The sequence below is a fragment of the Chelon labrosus genome (assembly GCF_963514085.1).
Source record: "Chelon labrosus genome assembly, chromosome: 2".
Taxonomy (NCBI): Eukaryota; Metazoa; Chordata; class Actinopteri; order Mugiliformes; family Mugilidae; genus Chelon; species Chelon labrosus.
Genome location: NC_140338.1, coordinates 3,019,494 through 3,040,103, shown reverse-complemented (window position 1 = coordinate 3,040,103; position 20,610 = coordinate 3,019,494). Strand labels below are relative to the sequence as shown.

The following is a 20,610-nucleotide window of genomic DNA, read 5'->3' as shown; positions in this document are numbered from 1 at the left end:
ACAGAAAGGTGAGCTAAAGTTAACAGAACTCATCATCAACAAAAATAAAAAGGGATGAACTTCCTGTCGGTTTGTGCTACTTGGCTACTGTTAGCTAGCTGTGCCGAAGCTGCCGTCTGGAATTATGGGAAGTGTAGTTGCTAAAGGGACTACGGCGATGGACTACAGCTTCCAGCTGCATTAGCAGCAGCAGACTGTTCCCTTGCCGGGGACTCGTTGGACTTCCTGACCAAACAGGAAGTGGTTGGATTTGGACGTTTCCAGATTTATCATGTCTGATAAGACAGCTCCTCGCTGCCAGCTCAGGCTGGAGTGGATCCACGGCTACCGGGGCCACCAGTGCCGGAACAACCTGTTCTACACCGCCGGCAAAGAGGTGGTGTACTTCGTGGCAGGGGTGGGCGTGGTCTACAACACCCGAGAGCACACCCAGAAGTTCTACCTGGGACACAATGATGACATCATCAGGTGAGGACGTTGCTCTGGTGAAATTAATCTGATGAGGTGATGAATCATCCTTTATAATATTATTAAACGAGAAGAGGACGCCATTAAACGAGCGGCCTCCAGGGGGCGGTACCAGTCAGACCCCTGTCAACAAAGATGGCCGACACGTCACTACTTCCTGTTGCTGTAAGAGTGAAGACAAAACAAGGCGAGACATCAGGGCTCCAGCTTGGTATTTGTGGGCGGGGCCTTTCCTCCAAGTCTCCGCCCAGGAGTCGCTACCGCACACGCTCTGTTTGGCTCACCAGAACAAGATAGCGGCAAACGTTTCTGACATATTATTTCTTTGCTTCTGTGAAAAGTGAAAACAAAACTCTTAAACCTGACCCCTCACATCCACCTGGTGACCCTTTACTGGGCCCAGGACCTGAGGTTGGGAACCACTAAAATGGTGGTCCTTACACAGACTGGTGTACGGACCAGGATGGAGGTCGTTGGCGTGCTGCTGGAAACACGTGTGTTTATTAGTCCGTGTCAGATTCTAGCCTGCAGGACGACATTTAAACGCTGCGTCAGCCAATCACAGCTCAGCTCACATCTGTCAGCAGCTGTCTCTAAACTCAGCAGTTAGTATGTGACTGAGCAATGTCTCTCTGTATCTGTGTCTGCCTCTGTCTCTTTCTGTCTGTCCCTCTGTCTCTGTCCCTCTGTCTCAGTCTGGCCATCCATCCAGATAAGATCCAGGTGGCCACAGGTCAGGTCGGTAAAGACCCGTACATCTGTATCTGGGACACCTACGCCATGCAGACTGTCTCCATCCTGAGAGATGTCCACACCCACGGAGTAGCCTGCCTCGCCTTCGACTCTGATGGACAGGTAAGACCACGCCCCTTCATGATGTCACAACTACCACAAAGACACAAAACAACCACAGAGAGACACAACAACCACGACCCGAGGCACATTTTAACCGTACTCTTAAATTGAGCAACTCTATAAGTGGTAAACACACGTGGGCCCAGGATGCTGCCCTGAGGAACTCCCACTGTGAATGAGTTTAGTCTGTTTAGTTTTCTGTCTGGTGTCTGTTGCTGTAGCGACTGGCCTCGGTCGGTCTGGACGCCAAGAACACGGTGTCCGTTTGGGACTGGAGAAGAGGACGTGTCCTGGCCACGGCGACGGGACACTCGGACAGAGTAGGACTCCTCCTCCGCGAGCATTTAGCTGGTTTAGTTTGTGGCAGATTTCAGAGCCTCACTTTGCTTCCACAGATCTTTGATGTTTGCTGGGACCCAGTCCAGTCCAGTCGACTGGTCAGCTGTGGAGTCAAACACATCAAGGTGAGACACAAACAAGGAACCAGGAACACGACCGCACAACGCTGGGGTTTCTGACTCAGGAGGAGTCTTTAGACGTTAGCTTTACTGGACCTGTCTGTCTCTGACCTGTCTGTCCCACCTGTCTGGTAGTTCTGGACACTGTGTGGGAACGCTCTGACCCCGAAGCGAGGGATCTTTGGGAAGACGGGGGACCTCCAGACCATCCTGTGTGTCTCTGCAGCCAAAGACGAGCTGACGTACTCCGGCGCTCTGAACGGAGACGTCTATGTCTGGAGAGGAGTCAGTTTGATCCGGACCGTCCAGGCTGCTCACGGGGTAACGCATACGTTATCAGTCATTGGTCAAAGGTCAAAGGTCAAAGGTCAGAGATCCTTGTGTCTCTGGGCTGATGGGATGTTTCTGTCCAGGCGGGGATCTTCAGCATGCACTCCTGTGAGGAGGGATTCGCCACCGGAGGACGAGACGGCTGCATCCGACTGTGGGACGTCGACTTCAAACCCATCACCAAGATTGACCTCAGAGAGGCAGAGCAGGGCTACAAAGGTCTGGACGTCCCCTAGAACACGAACGTCTTCTGGGACAGGGATAGGCTGACATGCCTGGACGTCCTCTGGTCCCGGTCTGAAGGTTTGTTTCCTGTTGCAGGTCTGTCAATCCGCAGCGTTTGCTGGAAGGCGGACCGGATCCTGGCGGGGACTCAGGACAGTGAGATCTTTGAGGTGATGGTCCGAGACCGGGACAAACCGGTTCTGTTGATGCAGGGACACAGTGAAGGAGAGCTCTGGGCCCTGGACCTGCACCCCAAGCAGCCGGTGGCCGTCACCGGAAGCGACGACCACTCCGTCAGGTCTGATTATCCCTCACCTGTCTGTCTCACCTGTCTGTCTCCCATCTGTCTCTCACCTGTCTGTCTCACCTGTTTGTCTCTTAGGCTGTGGAGTCTCCCTGACCACACTCTTCTAGCTCGCTGTAACATGGAAGAGTCGGTCCGAAGTGTTTCCTTCAACAACGACGGTTCTCAGTTGGCTCTGGGGATGAAAGATGGGTCGTTCACCGTGCTCCGTGTCAGGTGACCTCACCGCCGTCACCATGATGTGACACAATGACCATTAGCTGATGAGACTATATCTGTAGATGTTTGAACTGAAGATCACGAGGTAACCAGTGTTTTTTCGTAGGGACATGACGGAGGTCGTGCACATCAAGGACAGAAAGGAAGTGATCCACGAGCTGAAGTTCTCCCCGGACGGTTCATTTCTGGCTGTGGGGTCGAATGACGGGCTGGTGGACGTTTACGCCGTCGCCCAGCGCTATAAGAAGGTGGGCGAGTGCTGCCGCTCCACCTCCTTCATCACTCACCTGGACTGGTCAGTCGACAGCCGCTTCCTGCAGACCAATGATGGCGCCGGGGAGCGGCTCTTCTACAGGATGCCAGGTACCGATCTCTTTGAACGAGGGTTGAGGGTCTTTGGATTCCACTGTCTGGTCTGGTAAGTTTAGACTTACCAGACCAGACCATTGGGGACTAGACCTAGTAGAGGACTTTAGGGTGTCGGGGTTTTGGTGTAGACCTGTGACTTAATATGTACTGAGACTCACCTACCTAGGCCTGGGACTTGTCCTAGCACTTACCTGTCCAGATCTGGGAAGAGACTTGGGATTTACCTGTTTTGACTGGCAAGAGAACAAAAGACCTGTTGAGACCGGTACCAGACCTGCGACCTACCTCTCTGGACTGGGTTTGTTACTTGTGACTCGCCTAGCTCATTGCTGTTCTTTTCAGCGGGGAAGCTGGTCCCTAAAGAGGAAGGAAAGGGGATCCACTGGATGACATGGACAGGTGTTGCCGGGCCGGAGGTGAATGGTATCTGGCCCAAATACTCCAACATCATCAATGTGAACTCTGTGGATGCTAACTACAGCAGCGCGGTGCTGGTGACTGGCGATGACCTCGGCCTCGTCAAACTCTTCAGGTTCCCCTGCCTGAAGAAAGGTCTGTGGTTTCTGTTACGCTACGGGAATTATACCTTCATTTTCACCTGAAAAACTGGGGTCAGAATTTAGTTCCTAGTCCCAAAATGTTTCTGATCGAACAGGAAGTGTGGGGGATTGATCCATTGAGTTTTATTCTCTTACAGAAGTTTGATAACGCACCTTTAACTGGATTCTGTTTACATTTTTTATTTCAGGGGCCAAATTCAAGAAGTATATCGGTCACTCCGCCCATGTGACCAACGTTCGCTGGTCCAACGATCTGCAGTGGGTCGTCAGCACTGGTGGCGCCGACCACGCCGTCTTCCAGTGGAGGTTCTTACCTGAGGGCGTCATGAACGGTGTTTTGGAGCCGCTGCTCCAAGGTAACACCGACAAGTACCACTGAAACATTTGCAGTGTTGGTATATAAACCAGGTTTTATCCTAGAAACGCAAATGCCTCATTCTCAGCGATTAGCAAGCAAAAATAAAAAAGGACACTTCATATTTCTACATAACCACAAAATACAAATAACCACTATAGCTGAGGTCTTCTGAAAACTAGGTCCAGTTATCGGTCATGTAACAAACAAAGTGTTTTCCTGGTTTGTGTCTTCAGAGGGTTACGCCGACTCCAACAGCGGCGAGTCCGACTCAGACTTGTCCGATGTCCCGGAACTTGACTCAGACATCGAACAGGAAGCTCAGACCAGCTATGAACGTCAGGTGACCAGGAAACAACCGAACACAGGAATCTGTTGTCAGGGACCTGCCTGTCTGACTCACCTGTCTCTGTGTGCAGGTGTATAAGGAGGACTTGCCGCAGCTCAGGAAGAAGCTGATTGGTTCATTGAAGAGGCAGAAAGCTCCAGAGGAGGGGCTTCGTCTGCAGTTTGTTCACGGGTAAAAACAAACGCTGATGTCTAAAAGTTAAACCAAACGTGATCATGTCAGTCGTCTGAACTTTTTTGTGGCGGTTGTTTCCTGTCGCGTGCAGGTACCGGGGCTTTGACTGTCGTAACAACCTGTTCTACAGTCAGACGGGGGAGGTGGTGTACCACGTGGCCGCCGTCGCCGTTGTCTACAACCGGCTGCAGCACAGTCAAAGGTTTTACCTCGGCCACGACGATGACATCCTCAGCCTCGCCGTCCACCCGCTCAAAGACTATGTGGCGTCTGCACAGGTATGTCCAACCCATTAGAGCACAGCATCACTGTCAAACGTACAGTGTTTCTGATTGGCTGTCTGTGCGTCCAGGTGGGCAGAGACCCGGCCGTCCATGTTTGGGACATCCAGACTCTCAAGTGTTTGTCTCTGCTCAAAGGACATCACAGCAGAGGAGTGTGTGCCCTGGACTTCACAGGTACACCGCGTCATTGGACATCCCAAAATGTGATTTGTTAACCGTTAGCTATCACCTGTCCACATAAAACTGTAGGTCATCAACATCAACCTGTGTCTCTTTGTCTTTTTGTGTCTGTGTCTCTTGTCTGTCTCTCAGCCGACGGGAAGAGTTTGATCTCAGTGGGAATTGATGAGTTTCACTCCATCGTCATATGGGACTGGAAGAAGGGAGAGAGACTGGCCAAGGCCAGGTAGACTCACCTGGATCCAGACTCACCTGGATCCAGTCATTCAGAGTCGGCGGGTTTAGTTTGGTTAAAACGGTTCAAAGTCAAACAGACCTGGACCTTCTCCTCAGATGAGCTACAGTATGTTTACGGTTACAGATCATTACGTTTAGCCCAGCTCACAGCATTTACTACACGCTATAAAATCTGACCAATCAAGTCGTGACCTTTTGTTTCATTGGTTGGATATGTACGCGCATCACCATGCCTGCCGACTGTATCGACGCCAGCTTGTCAGACTGGATTTCGTGAAACACATGTTTAAACAAGGAGTTCAAACTGATGTGTTATCTCTCCTGCAGGGGTCATAAAGATAAGATCTTTGTGGTGAAGAGCAATCCCTTCAGGATGGACAAACTGGTGACGGTGGGCATGAAGCACATCAAGTTCTGGCAGCATTCAGGTCGACGAACGTCTTTTCTCTTGATGTTTACCTGAAACATACCAGACATACTCTGGATGTCTACATGTTGTGTGTTTGTTCCCGTCATGCAGGAGGAGGTCTGACCTTTAAACGAGGGATCTTTGGGAACCTGGGGAAGCAGGAGACCATGATGTCGGCGAGTTACGGTCGGTCTGAGGACCTGGTCTTCTCTGGAGCCACCAACGGAGACGTGTACATTTGGAGAGACACGACGCTCATCAAGACCATCAAGGCCCACGACGGCCCTGTGTTCGCCATGTGCTCCCTGGACAAGGTCCTCTATCATCCATCCATTCATCCATCCATCCAGTCATTCATTCATCCATCCATCTATTCATCATCCCTCCATTCATTCATCCATCTATTCATCATCCCTCCATTCATTCATCCATCTATTCATCATCCATTCTTCTATTCATCCATCCATCCATTCCTCATCCATCCATTCATCCATCCATCCATCATGCCATCATCCCTCATCCATCCATCCTTCCATCATCCATCAATCCATCATTTGATCATCTATCCATCTATTCTTTCATTCATTCATCCATCCATCCATCCTCCTTCTCTTCTTGTGATAACGGTCTGCTAACCCGTGCTGCGTTCACTGTCCAGGGTTTTGTGACGGGGGGGAAAGACGGCATCGTGGAGCTCTGGGACGACATGTTTGAGAGGTGTTTGAAGACGTACGCCATCAAGAGAGCTGCCCTGTCCCCGTCCTCTAAAGGTTTCACAGAGTCACCTTCACTTTTCAGACAGATTTAGATGTGACTCTGGACTATTTCAGGTCCGGACTCGTTTTCTGTGGCGTCTGACCTTCGTTTTCTGTGCAGGTTTGCTGCTGGAGGACAACCCATCCATCAGAGCGATCACTCTGGGCCACGGTCACATTCTGCTGGGAACAAAGAACGGAGAGATCCTGGAGATCGACAAGAGCGGTCCGATGACCCTGCTGGTTCAGGTTAGACTGACATTCAGAGAAAACGTCTGAGAGTAGCTGTCCACTGTTCCACAACCAGACAAATCGTCCTCATTCCTCCTGGAGCCAGTGGTTGATAATCAGTCTCATCTTCAGCAGATACTCTGATAACTAGAGGACACCCTAGTGTGATTTTTTTAAAATTGCAATCCCAGTAAACCAGTTGACCTTGCCAACCTTGTCCACTCTGAAACCTGAGTTCCTTTGAAGCTAGATTTTAGACTTCACAGTCTGATCTATGCCCTAGATTCTCTAGGACCGCTAGTTACAGCCTAGGTACACTAGGTACAGCCTAGGTAGACTAGGTACAGCCTAGGTACGCAAGGTAAGCTGGGTACAGCCTAGGTACACTAGGTACAGCCAAGTTACAGCCTAGGTACGCAAGGTACGATGTGAGTCCATTTGCGACACACCAGTATAAATGCTGTCAACAGTGTAGACTATGTGTAGATCTGTTCCAGAAGCATAAACCAAGACTCTCCTGGAACGAGCTGCCTTACATTGATGTGCCCTGGATCACAGACATGCACAAACCCCTCCAGCATCATCAACTGTCTAATCTGGATGACTTGACTCTCTACAGATACTGTCGCAGGTGAACCTTAAACCTGTGTGTGCTGCATTTTGTCCAGGGTCACATGGAGGGGGAGGTGTGGGGATTGGCAGCTCACCCTCTGCTTCCTGTCTGTGCCACCGTCAGTGATGACAAAACTCTGAGGATCTGGGAGCTGTCAGCCAATCACCGCATGGTTGCCGTCCGCAAACTCAAGAAAGGTGAGATGAGTAAAGATCCAGTAAATACTTGATGTGTTTATGTATCTGTGTTACCTCTGTTACCTGTGTCACCTGTCAGGTGGGCGGTGCTGCGCCTTCTCTCCCGACGGTAAAGCTCTGGCGGTCGGTCTGAATGACGGCAGCTTCCTGGTGGTGAACGCCGACACGCTGGAGGACATGGTGACCTTCCACCACCGCAGAGAGCTCATCTCGGACATCCGCTTCTCCCAAGGTGCCTGAACTCGTCTCAGAGGTAGGAACGATGAAGGAGATTGGTCAGTCGCTGAAGACTGAGGTGTGTGTTTCAGATGCAGGGAAGTACCTGGCTGTGGCTTCCTATGATTCCTTTGTGGACATCTACAACGTCCTCACCAGTAAGAGAGTCGGCGTCTGTAAAGGAGCTGGAAGCTACATCACTCACATTGACTGGGACTCCAGAGGTGAACACACCTGTACTGATGCTAACTCTATGATGCTAACCGCTAGTAATACAGAGTAACATCTAACCTATAACAGTAGTAATAGCTTAGATATATATCTCAACTGTCAAAACTCAGTTCAAACATGTAACATGCCGAAAACATTAGCATGCTATGCTAGGTTTCAGGACTGCAAACAGTATTTTTAGAAATATGCTAAACGTTCATTTGTGTTAGCATGCTAATGTCTGCATTTAAGTCTTGAACTCACCGATATAAGCTAATTGATACGTTAGCGTTAGCTCAAAGCTTAGATCTGATAGTCAGGGTATGAGACAGAGCTTTAACTGCAGCCACCTGCAAGACAAACCTGTATAAATATTAGCAATGAGCTAAAATGAATTCAGTTTGATCATAAAGCGTCGGTATCAATCAAAATATTTTCAAGATGCTTTCTAGAACCCAGAACGTGAAATCCCCCTTTAACAGGAAGTAACCAGAACCAGCTCATATGGAGGAGGCCTGCTTGAGGCCTGGTAGATGAGCTGTCTCTCCAGTTGCTGCAGTTAGTGGTTTAAATCATACTCATGTAGTGCTGTCCAGTCAGACTCTTCTTGGTGTTTTCCTCTACAGGTAAACTGATGCAGGTCAACACCGGCGCTAAGGAGCAGCTGTTCTTCGAGGCTCCGCGAGGACGCAAACAGAACATCAGCGTGGCCGAGGTCAGAAACACAGAGACAGGTTCCTGGTTTGGTTTGTTTTCTTTCAAATCTCGTTCATCAGGGTGTTTCTGTTTGTGTTTGTCCAGTTTGAGAAGCTGGACTGGGCGAGTTGGACGTCCGTTCTTGGTCCAACCTGTGAGGGAATATGGCCGACGCTCAGCTTCGTTAACTGCGCCTCGCTCACCAAAGATCGTAAACTGTTGGCCACCGGAGACGACTTCGGCTTCCTCAAACTGTTCAGCTTCCCGTCCAGGGTGAGACGGGGAACAAGCTCAACGTGTACAGATCCTACACTTAAACCTATTCCACTCCTTCATCTGCTCATGTTTCCTGTTACGCAGGGCCAGTTTGCCAAGTTTAAGAAGTACGTGGGTCACAGCACCAACGTGACGAACGTCCGCTGGTCCAATGACGACACCATGCTGCTGTCGGTGGGCGGGGCCGACACGGCGCTGATGATCTGGACCAGAGAGCCGGCGGGTCACAAAGAGAGCAGAGCTGTAGACAGCGAGGAGTCGGACGATGACACAGAGGAAGACGGAGGTAGCAACGTCCAGTGGACAATTTTAGTTAAATACTAAACGCTAATCCATTATCACAAAGGTGGACTGGTACATCAGAGGAAACTGCTGATGGTCTTGTTGTGTTTCCAGGCTACGACAGTGACGTGGCCCGGGAGAAGGGGGTGGACTATGTCACCAAGATCTACTCTGCCAGCATCAGGAACATGTCAGGAACCAAACCCCACCTGCAGCACAAAGAGCTTCCTGTGGAGGAGAGGTAACGCGATCACGTCGTTACTCTGACTGATGTTCAGACGCTCCTTCGATGCTAATGCTAATCCTTGTGTTCAGGCCTCCCGTGAGCAGAGCTGCACCGCTGCCGGACAAACTGCTGAAGAACAATGTGACCAAGAAGAAGAAAGTGGTGGAGGTCAGTACAAGTCGTCGTTTTGGCGTCAGCCAGTCGACACTTTACCTCCAGCAGCTGTTTTTGTTTATCAGGAGTTGGTGTTGGAGCACGTCTTCGGCTACAGAGGCTTTGACTGTCGCAACAACCTGCATTACCTCAACGACGGCGCCGACATCATCTTCCACACCGCTGCTGCCGTGATCATCCAGAACCTGTCTGCTGGTCAGTAACACTCTTGAGTCAGGCCTTCTGACCATGTGAGCCTTCGTCTGTCTTCTCATTGGTCCACTGACCACCAACCAGAGGGCTCCTACACTTTGTCAACCCCGACTTCCTATGTTACTGTTTCTAGGTTAGACAAACAATACGCACACTTAGTCCATTCCTGTGAAAACCTGTTGAAAACCTTCTAGATGTAACATAGATAGATAGATAGACAACTACTTTATTTATCCCAAGGGAAATTCAGTAACCAGTCTCGGAGGCGAGACAGGCAGTAGACCAATCAGAAGACCAACGAGGGGTCTCTTGTTGTTGTTGTTGAGCTCACACGTCCTACTTCCTGTTCTGACAGGAACACAGAGTTTCTACCTGGAGCACACGGATGACATCCTCTGTCTGACTGTCAATCAACATCCCAAATACCAAAACATCATCGCCACTGGGCAGATCGGTGAGTTCCACGCCAGAACCCTCATCCCAGAGTCCAAAAATGAGTGAAGACCAGGAACCCAACAAGTTGTACTGTCGTATCCAGACTCAGTTCTTTTAGAATCAGAGTCTGTTTACATCTGGATTTCATATTGACACAGAGAAAAAAAATAATTCTGCGTCAACTGGATAGTCCTCCAACCAATCAGAGACCTGGCTGGAAACTAATTCAACTCCATGGCGCTCAGATGTCGTGTATGACTACTGTTCTTCTTCTGTCCATCACCACATGAAGCCCCGCCCAAGCGATCTGATTGTCGAAATAGAAGATGATGAAAGTAGTTATGTTAGCACAAACAATCTGACATTAGCCTAAAGAAGATATAATGATATGATAATGTTAGCTGCCATGTTACCCATAAACAAGCTAATGTTCGCAATTTAATTAGCCCTAACAAGGTAATGTTAACCCCTTAATTACCCATAACATGTTAACATTAGCTGCCATGTTAGCCTAAGAAGGTAATGTTAGCAGCTTAGTTAGCCTAAACAACGCAACATTAGCTGCTACATTAGCTTAAACAAGCTAACTGTATCCTCATAAGATAACTGAACTATAACTGACCACATTAAGATCTGATTGGCCTGGCAGATCTTTGCTGGAGCAGAATCATTCCCAGTGTAGAGACCCTAAAAGACTCCAAAACAACTTTCCTTCACTAAAAGTCTGTTGGCCTTCATGGTGCTACTGATCGGTATGAGGGCCCCTGGTCTAGACCCTCTACATAAAGTGACTGTTAACTTTTCATATCAGCAGACGACCAAATATTTAGATTGGTGTTTCCTCCGGTCTGTGGCTCTCATGTAGGACGAGGGGGCCCCAACATGTTCTGGGTCTTCAGATCCACTGTCTCCTAAGCTAACAGCACAAACATAATAACATAATAACATATCTGGGAACCATGACCTTTCTTTCTGATGTAGTTGAAGCTAGCTTTCCAGCTGAGCCTTAGACTCACATGTATTTAATGAATCTCCATGTTGTTGTCATGCATGATCTGGCTGCTATCTGCCCATCGCACCTCTTTTCTTTTCCACTGCTTCCTCATTGTCACCTCATCACCAGGCGACGCCACTGACCTGCCAGGTAAGTCTGCTCTCACCTTGCTCATCACTCATCACTGGTCCATTCACATAACTGTGGAGAGAGTTTAACTTGCTGGTGTCTCTGTAGAGGCTGAGGTGTCGGGTGAGTATCAGGAGTCAGGATCCTGCTCAGGTCTGTTCGTAGCTCGTCCTCCTCCCAGCATTCTGTCTGTTAGAGTCCATGTCTGCACCAATGTGGATTAAGATGAAAACACTTTTACATCACAGCATAATTCACATGTAAATAATCACACCTACTGTAAAAGGAGTTTAAACCATCGGCTACGTTCTCAAACAGATAGATGTTCAACTGTGTCCTTGTAGATCTATGAACAGTTCATTCCTGTTTCAGCCTGTAATCACTGATTAGTGGTTGTGTTTGGAGGCTGCAGTGAATATTTGCAGGAAGTCAAGTTTTGTCAAGTCTTAAACTCTTCAAAAGTTAGTGTGGATGATGTCACTTCCTGTTTTTATAGCGTCAAATACCTAAAACAAAACTTATCAGAGAAATGGACTCTTGAACATAGACATCAGTATTATATCAACTACCTTAAATGTATGTGATGTGTGTTTTAGTGTTTGGCCCAAGTCCCACCCACTAACATGGAGGGGGCGGGGCTTATGACCTAGACTACAGCCAGCCACCAGGGGGAGCTCCACATGCTTTGGCTTCACTTTAGAGGAGTTGTTTCGTGGCATCCACTGGTTTTACAGTCTATGGTTTAGATGCAAAATCTTTGTCCACAGTGTTTTCAGATTCCTCCACATTAGTGGGAGCATGGTAGTAGGAAGTCAGACTCGTCTTGGCAGCATGTTAAAGTAGCTGAGCTGGGTGTTGACAGTGTTCAGTGTCTGTGACTGATTCAGATGCTGTTTGGGTTCATTTTGCTTGAGTATGTTGTATTCATGATAGAACATATCAGACATAGTGCTGTGATTGAGTAACAGCACATTAACCTTTTACAGCCACCGTTACACGAGTCTCAACTCTGCTGAGAAGCTGGACGGATCATTGAGCTCCTGTTAACTGGTGTTCAGGTTCTCAATGGATCATCATGATCCTGTTCTCGCGGGTTTGGTTTTGTGACTCCTCTAAACTCTGGAGTCTGTGGGTCGGGTAACTTTGACTTTAGAAATAAAAGATGCCCTGTGTGATCGTGGCCAGAGGGATTAATCATTTTAATAATCTTTGCTGTGAAAGAGTGAACATGGTTTGACCTAGAAGCAGTTGTTGAATCAGCATGTCAACACCAGTCTCCACCTTGTCCTAAAAATTAAAGTAGTGAATGATCCTTTAAGAGTCCATGGATTGGTCCCTACCTGCCCTTTCCCTCTTAAACTCCCGAAGCTTAGCTTGTTCCACCCGATACTCTGCATCTCTGGTTCCCCTTCAGTTCATTTGTTTCTTCATTATTTGATGTTTTGTATCATGGTTTTGTGCTTCCATTTGTTCCCTGTGTTCTTTGGTTCCATGGCTTCCTCACTATCCTCGGTCATAGTTTTGTACCTTTGGTCCAAGGGACCACTGTACCTGGAGTCTTTACAGCTTCTTGATGCCTTGGTTTTCTGACTTCTTTTTGTTCTTCTTACGACAGTTCCCTGGTTCCTAGTTTTTTGGTGGATGTTTATACCAGAAACCTTAGATACTGGGCTTTGTTTCCTTGGTTATCTAAATGACTTTGGTCCTTGATGAGCACAGTTTGTGGGATCTGTGGTACCAATGTTCTGTGAAACCCGTAATTTTGATCATTGAGGTTCCACAGTTGCTCAGGACTTCTTGGCCCATTGGCTATCTGAAGGCCTTTAGTCAAGGGTTCTATGGATCCTTGCTAGCATGGTTTGTAGTTTCCTAGGTCCTGTAGTTCCTTGGTTCCAGGGGTACCGCCATTCCTCAGGTTCCTGCGTCCACAGCTCTTTGGATGCTTAGGACCTGAACTTATTGCTGCTTCTGTTCTTTGGTTGTTCGGTCGTGGTTTCTATGTTTTTGGTTTCCTCTCACAGGCCTTGCCCCGTCCATCCATGTATGGGACGCCATGACCAAGCAGACGCTATCTATTCTGCGTTGTTCCCACACTAAAGGTGTTGGTTACGTCAACTTCAGCGCTACAGGAAAGCTGCTGCTGTCTGTGGGGGTGGAACCTGAACACACCATCACAGTGTGGAGGTGGCAGGAAGGTACCAAAGAGTTCCCTAATAGTAAAACAAGAGCTGAAGTGTTTACTACTGATGTATACAGTGCTACTTAAAAATTTTTGGGTCCTTCATAAAAATGACTCAAAACACGAGTGGATGGATTTTCACTCAAGTCCTGAAAGTTGACTAAGAGAACCCAATCAAACATATGAAACAGAAATATTATACTTTTGTATGTTTATTCAGGAAAATGAGCCAATGTTACATATCAGAGAGGTGAGCCTCTAGGATTACAAGTTAATTTCACAGTCAAATCAGAATCCATGTGTTCAGAAGTGTTTCCATCAATGTAATGAGACTCAGGTGTGGTTCAGTTCCTGGTTTAGTTTAAATAAATCAGGGATTTGTCTCAGTCTGATCTTCACAACACATGTTTGTGGAAGTTTATGATGGCAACAGACAAAGGAGCTTTCTGAGGAGCTCAGAAAAAGAGTTGTTGTTGGTCATCAGGCTGGAAAAGGTTAGAAAACCATCTCTTAAGAGTTTGGAACCCACAAATAATCCACAGTCAGATTGAAGACGACTGTTCCCCTCCACAGGAGTGGTCCACCAACAAAGATCACTCCATAATAGTCTGAGAGTTTCCCAAAGGAACCCAGGGGAACTTCTAAGCAGCTAAAGGCCTCTCTCACATTGGCTGATGTTAATGTTGATGAATCCACTGAACAACCATGGTGTGATGGACAAAGACACTGCTCTCCAAGAAGGACATTTCTAAACATCATGTGAACAAGCCAGAATACTATTGGGACAATGATTAGTGGACAGATGAGACCAAAGTAGAGTAGTTTGGTTTAAATGAGAGGCATCATATTTGGAGATGAAACAACACTGCGTCATTCCAGCATCAGAACCTCATCCCTCCCGGCCAAGTCAAAGTCCTGACCTTAATCCAATAGAAATGTTGTGGAAGGACCTGAAGCAAGCAGTTGATGTGAGGAAACCCACCAACATCTCAGAACTGAAGGGGTTCTGTTCTGAGGAATGGACTAAAATTCCTCCAAGCTGCTGTAGACCACTGATCAGCAGTTACCAGAAACATTTAGTTACAAGGAGGTCACAGCAGATACTGGAAACAAGGAGGCACTGACTTTAACAACTCACAGATATGAACAAATGATTAAGTGTCCTGAATTACTGATACCAAAGTGTACAATTTCTGTTTGTTTTGTTTGATTGGGTTCTTTTTGTCTGACTTTCAGGACTTCTTCTGACGTTTTGGGTGATTTTATGAAGAAATGTAGAAATTCTGAATGATTCTAACACTTTAAAGCTGCTCTGACACCATAAATCAGAATCTACTTGACCACTGACTTGTCTGTCAGGCACCAAGGTGACCAGTAAAGGTGGCCACGCAGATCGGATCTTTGTGGTGGAGTTCAGACCTGATTCTGACACACAGTTTGTGTCGGTGGGAATCAAACACATCAAGTTCTGGACTCTGGTTGGAGGTTCGCTCATGTACAAGAAAGGTGTGATTGGCTCAGTGGAGGACGGCCGGATGCAGACCATGCTGTCCGTCGCGTTTGGTGCTGTAAGAGATCTTAAAACCTCCTCTTCTCTCAAATAAATGATTGTTTGATAAATTTGTAGTAAATCTGTGTTCCTCTTGTCCAGAACAACTTGACATTCACCGGTGCTATCAACGGAGATGTGTTTGTTTGGAGGGAGCACTTCCTGGTTAGGGTGGTGGCAAAGGCCCACAGTGGTCCTGTCTTCACCATGTACACCACCCTGAGAGACGGACTCATCGTCACTGGGGGGAAGGAACGACCGTGAGTCATTTACAGACAAGTGGTTTGTTCATATTCACACATTGACTCAGGTGATGCAGCTTCTTTAGACTCATAAACGACACTGGGAGACATCAGATCACAGAACCGACAGGGTTAAGGTTCATGTCGGGGATCCTTGAATGCTGTTGCTGTTTTTAGGACCAAAGAGGGCGGTGCTGTGAAGCTCTGGGACCAGGAGATGAAGCGCTGCCGGGCGTTTCAGCTGGAGACTGGCCAGCCGGTGGAGAACGTCCGATCCGTCTGCAGAGGGAAGGTACGAGACAAATTTATTGGGCTGACTTTCAAAATGTCCGTCTCTGTCATGTGAGGTGACGGTAGCTCCTAAAACTATCAAGCTGCCTAAAGTCCCGTGACTACAAATTAGGTGGTAGAATAAAACATTTGAAGACGCTGATACTTCTGCAACCTCCATCACGGTCAGTAATCTAACTATGAATTTAAAGAAGCCTCATGTAAGTACTTTACTAGTTGCTGTTTTCCTCTACATGAAGTTATTGCCCTCTGACTGTTTACTGACACATATTTAAACAGTGGACAGCAGAGTGGATAATGGATTAGCATTTAGCATTTAACTAAAATTGTCCATAAATGTAGTTCCTGGAATGAATCCTTCTTGTGTATGCTGCCTCTTTTATCTGTAATGTCTGATCCAACCTTATAAATGATCAAGGACAGCACAGTGGGCTGAGATCCAGCTCTGGAAAGAGATCTGTGGAAATGAACAAGTGCTAAGAGATGAGTGTTGATACAGCCGGTTACCTGGATGCCACAGATATAAGCTTCATTAAACTGGTCTAAAGTGAGAAACCTAAGGATTTTGTATAAAGACGATGTACAAAGTGAATGTTGTTAGTTGCAGTTTGACTAATGTAAGAATTAAAAGTTTACGAAAACACGGTCGACTAAAAGTATGAAAGATAAAAATGACTAAAATGTGATTAACAAACATTTTCATCTGAAGACTAAATCAGAAATGGCTTTCACAATCAACACTGGTTCACCACCATGTTCACTGGTCTTGTGACCTTTGTGTCAACTCTCTGATGATACTCTCTGGTCCAAGGGTAAAATCCTGGTGGGAACCAAAGACGGGGAGATCATCGAGGTTGGAGAGAAGAACGCTGCCTCCAACACCATGATCAACGGACACACTCAGGGAGGGATCTGGGGTTTAACTGCTCACCCTTTCAAAGACGTCTTCATCTCAGCCAGCGATGATGGGACCATTAGGATCTGGGACCTGGGTGACAAGGTACAGGTTTAACTTCAGGTTTAATAAGACTTATTCACTCAGCTCTCTTGGTACAACATTCCTGTAATCTTTTGTTTTGTGTTAGAAACTCCTGAACAAGGTGAGTTTGGGTCATCCTGCCAAGTGTACGTCCTACAGTCCTAATGGCGAGATGGTTTCCATCGGCATGGAGAATGGAGAGTTCATCGTCCTGCTGGTCAACTCTCTAACCGTCTGGGGCAAGAAGAGAGACCGGAGTGTCACCATTCAGGACATCCGGTAGGACGTCGTTCTCCAACAGACACTAGGACGTATTGGTCCTGTCCTCTGTGCTGTGTTATGATTGGTTTGTTTTGGTTCAGGTTCAGTCCAGATAACCGGTTCCTGGCGGTGGGTTCAGTTGAGAGTGCTGTGGATTTCTATGACCTCTCTCTGGGACCATCGCTCAATCGGATCGGTTACTGTAAGGACATCCCCGGCTTCGTCATCCAGATTGACTTCTCTGCCGACAGCAAACACATCCAGGTTAAAAAGATCATTTAATGAATGTTGGGGTTTGGTCTCGTCATGGAGCTTCATTAAAGTCTTCGGGAGGTGAATTAGTTCTCACTGTTTTCCCCCAGGTGTCCACCAGCACCTACACCCGTCAGGTGCATGAAGTTCCCTCTGGGAAAGTCGTCTCAGAGCCGACTGTCATTGAGAGGATCACCTGGGCAACCTGGACAAGGTGAGACTGGTTAACAGGTTCAGGTTAGGGAACAATGGAGAACATATTTAGATCTGAGATGATTTGTTAGAGATATGTCAGAGAACTGGTTCTAAATGAATAGAAATCTGATGGAAAGTGTCCAAATGAGCTTTGGGAGCTTAGTTATCAGGTCTGAGGAACCTACTGGAAGGTACTGAGCAGCATTAAGGAAACATAAAGTAGAGTTTAGGGAACCAGTTGTAAATCCTAAACAACGCTGCTGTGGGATTAGGTCCATGTCGTTTCCTTGGACCAGATGTTATACTCAGGGAATTAATCAAAATATCTAGTGAACCAACAATGAAGGCTTAGAGACACAGAGTACTGTACTGGAGGACTGACACCAAGGGAACTAACTGGAGAACTTGTCAAATTAAGTGTAGAGCAAAGACGACATGCTGCACATCCTGGGAACTGGCTGCAGGGTGGAGGGAACTAAATAAACACCACAGTGAATGTAGTGTTAACCCGAGGGAACTTGTTGTATATTTTAAAGACCACGCTGTTGAGTTTTGGGAACTTCAGTTATTGTTTGCTTCGGTTTCCATAGCATCCTGGGTGACGAGGTTCTCGGCGTTTGGCCTCGTAACGCCGAGAAGGCCGACGTCAACTGTGCTTGTGTTTCTCACGCCGGCCTCAACCTGGTGACCGGAGACGACTTCGGCCTCATCAAGCTGTTTGACTTCCCCTGCTCCGAGAAGTTTGTGAGTGACCTCGGTGTGACGATAAATGTTTTTAAGACGTCTGAGCCGGTTGCTTGAGATGAGACAAACCCCCCCCCTCTGATCTTTGCAGGCCAAACACAAGCGTTACTTCGGTCACTCCGCTCACGTCACCAACATTCGCTTCTCCTGCGACGATAAATACGTCATCAGCGCCGGCGGCAGCGACTGCAGGTGAGGCTTGTTCCTTCCATCTTTAATTCAATGTGTTGTATTTCCTGCCTGTGCCTGTAGGTGGCAGTGTTAATCCAGACTCTTGAAGTAATGATCCAGTCAAAGAACTAAAGCTTCCTTCAGTGTGGTCTTTGTTTAAAATAAAAACAAATCAGTCAGCTGATGTATCAGAAAGAACCTTTGAACTTGACTAGAGACTGACGACGATTATAAGAACGTACTAAGACCTGGATGAGTTCATCAGATCGTCAGACTATCCCCTGGATCTTCTCTGATTCTCATGTCTCTTGTGTTTTTCTCTCCAGTCTGTTTGTGTGGAAGTGTCAGTGAGTCCTCCAGAGTCTCGTCTTCTTCATCTACTTCTTCTTCTTCTTCTTCTCCTCCTCTCTGATGGACTCCTGCGGGATCGTCGGCTCTTTTTTTTTACTGTGATCGAGTCCTCGGTTTCTATTTCCTGTGTTTAGCCGTAGCTGTGTGATGTAGCGTAGCTAGCGTCAGGACGTGCCTTCTCACAGACTCTGACCAAACATTTGATACGACTTTATCTCGTGGTGCTAACGTGGTTACTTAGGGCTCTTACAGGCGTCATGTTGTTGTGTCGGTTTTAAAAAACAGGAAGATGGATCCATGTGTGATCCCAGAAATAATAAATCAATAGAAAATAGTTTGTTTAAAAAAAAAAAGACCTTCTACCTCAAAGTGAATAAAAGAACATGTGTGAAGGTAGAAACTAGATATTTAATAAATGTTTCTGTGTGTGTTGTTTTACAGCCACATGGTGGCGCTGTGTGCTCGGATTTAAAGGGAAATATTGAAAACATGAGACCTGGTCGCTAGTCAAGACGTTTCATGTAGCGTTCAACATTTCTTTAAAGAAAACTCTTTATTTTTAAGGGTATTTCAGGTGTTTTACTTCCTTTGGGTCGCGCTAACGTTAGCTAGCATCTAGTCCAGTGCCGACCTCCAGGCGGTCCTAGAGACTTCTGGTTTCTTTGGAAAGCGTCCGGAGGATGTTTCAAAATCGGAGTGAAAACTTAAAAGTCAGCATGAGGACACGACCAAGAAGATCCAGGTTTAATAAATGCTGAACGTATATTGAGAATTTTAAATAAAACACTAAATGTAAGCACAAACCTTTTGTACTGTGCTACAACGACCAGAATCCTGTGTTGTCTTTCTTTCTTCAGAAACGTTTCCTCTGAGTTCATTCACCTTAGACTGAAGCTAATTAAACTTGAGGAGTATCTCCGCGAATTAAAATCAACATTATTATCTTCTGTCATGTATTAGGCAGCATTTTGATACCTTACTTTCTCACAGTTAGCATTAACATTAGGCTACGACTGAAAACAAATGTTTCCCCTCTGACAACTCTGAAATGTGTTAAGAAAGAGCAACGGCAGAGTTCAGTGGTGAAATAGAAGATGTTTTATTTTTTACGGTTTAATGTGTAGAGATAAAATAAACCAGAACCGATTAACCTAGCATAGCTCAAAAATGAAGTAAGGGGGCCGTTAACCTAGCATAGCACAGACACTGGAAGCAGGGGAAACTGTTAGCCTAGCTTAGCACATAAAAGACTAATAGCAGAAAAAAGAAATCTGGAAATTAAAAGAAAATTAATTTTGTGTCTCTAGTATTCTGCAGCGCTGTGGTCTCACCTCACCAGGTAAATGTGACCTCATCAAAGAACGACCAATGAGAGCAAAGATTTCTGTCTCCGGTTTTTATTCAGATTCAGAGTTAAAATAATGACAGAAAATATTTAAAAGCTCAAGTATCAAGGTTTCAGAACTTTCATGAATAACAGGTACAATAAATATCTCACGATGGCTGAACAGGAGGAGGAGAGTTTTCATTTAACTGAATGACAACCAGGGAGTGTGACGATTAGGTTGGATTGGTTGAAGATTAGATAAACTGTCAACATTGCACATGCATTTCCCAATTCTTCTTTTTGTAAATATAGTTTTTCTATCAATCTTGCAAAACTATGTCTCTATTGCATGCAGTATTTTGTGATGGTACAGTCACATTATAACACGGGTATATTATTAATGTCTTTAAAAGAAAGAACAGTCAAACTCTCACTCTCTGTCTTCCAGTTTCTTGACACCTTTGTTGTTCCATGCTATAATGCTGTGTGGACGGTTGACCAGGAGATGTCGCCATATTTAAACGTTACCAAATGCTGTGAACTATTCAACACAACTGCATCATACTGAGCGGTCAGAAAGCTGATATTTACCCTTAATGATTATTTACTGTTTATCTGTGAAGTCTCTGACATCCTTACTAGTAACTATATGTTTTATATTTGACCT

General features: G+C 46.5%; 1 protein-coding gene across 2 annotated transcripts; it reads left to right on the top strand.

The window, feature by feature from the left end:
• Positions 1-267: 267 nt before the first annotated feature.
• LOC311505682 (echinoderm microtubule-associated protein-like 6) lies at positions 268-18,943 on the top strand. Of its 2 annotated transcripts, XM_084569374.1 has the most exons (41): positions 268-468; positions 1,164-1,323; positions 1,545-1,643; positions 1,719-1,787; positions 1,917-2,102; positions 2,195-2,330; positions 2,433-2,856; positions 2,966-3,222; positions 3,571-3,780; positions 3,977-4,144; positions 4,380-4,486; positions 4,563-4,663; positions 4,758-4,944; positions 5,019-5,124; positions 5,263-5,356; positions 5,695-5,795; positions 5,888-6,090; positions 6,435-6,546; positions 6,653-6,780; positions 7,431-7,572; positions 7,652-7,804; positions 7,881-8,012; positions 8,625-8,713; positions 8,800-8,967; positions 9,055-9,256; positions 9,367-9,493; positions 9,568-9,646; positions 9,718-9,847; positions 10,200-10,298; positions 11,403-11,423; positions 13,424-13,597; positions 14,941-15,149; positions 15,233-15,390; positions 15,550-15,664; positions 16,475-16,663; positions 16,749-16,921; positions 17,005-17,167; positions 17,266-17,369; positions 17,941-18,094; positions 18,186-18,286; positions 18,592-18,943. In XM_084569374.1, exons 1-41 carry the CDS (start codon positions 272-274, stop codon positions 18,614-18,616), a joined length of 5,952 nt encoding a protein of 1,983 aa, XP_084425500.1. In that variant the 5' UTR covers positions 268-271; the 3' UTR covers positions 18,617-18,943. The 2 variants fall into 2 exon arrangements, with proteins under 2 accessions (XP_084425500.1, XP_084425501.1); XM_084569375.1 differs by lacking the exons at positions 9,718-9,847; positions 10,200-10,298; positions 11,403-11,423; ... (9 more) ...; positions 18,186-18,286; positions 18,592-18,943 and having other exon boundaries at positions 3,977-4,120; positions 9,367-9,576.
• The last annotated feature ends 1,667 nt before the right edge of the window (positions 18,944-20,610 follow it).

Bases quoted from the DNA above. Each gene is read 5' to 3' on its own strand.
- LOC311505682 (XM_084569374.1), top strand. From the start codon at position 272: ATGTCTGATAAGACAGCTCCTCGCTGCCAGCTCAGGCTGGAGTGGATC. The intron at 2,857-2,965 runs GTGACCTCACCG...GTTTTTTCGTAG, and splicing joins TTCACCGTGCTCCGTGTCAG to GGACATGACGGAGGTCGTGC. The intron at 9,257-9,366 runs GTAGCAACGTCC...TTGTGTTTCCAG, and splicing joins TGACACAGAGGAAGACGGAG to GCTACGACAGTGACGTGGCC.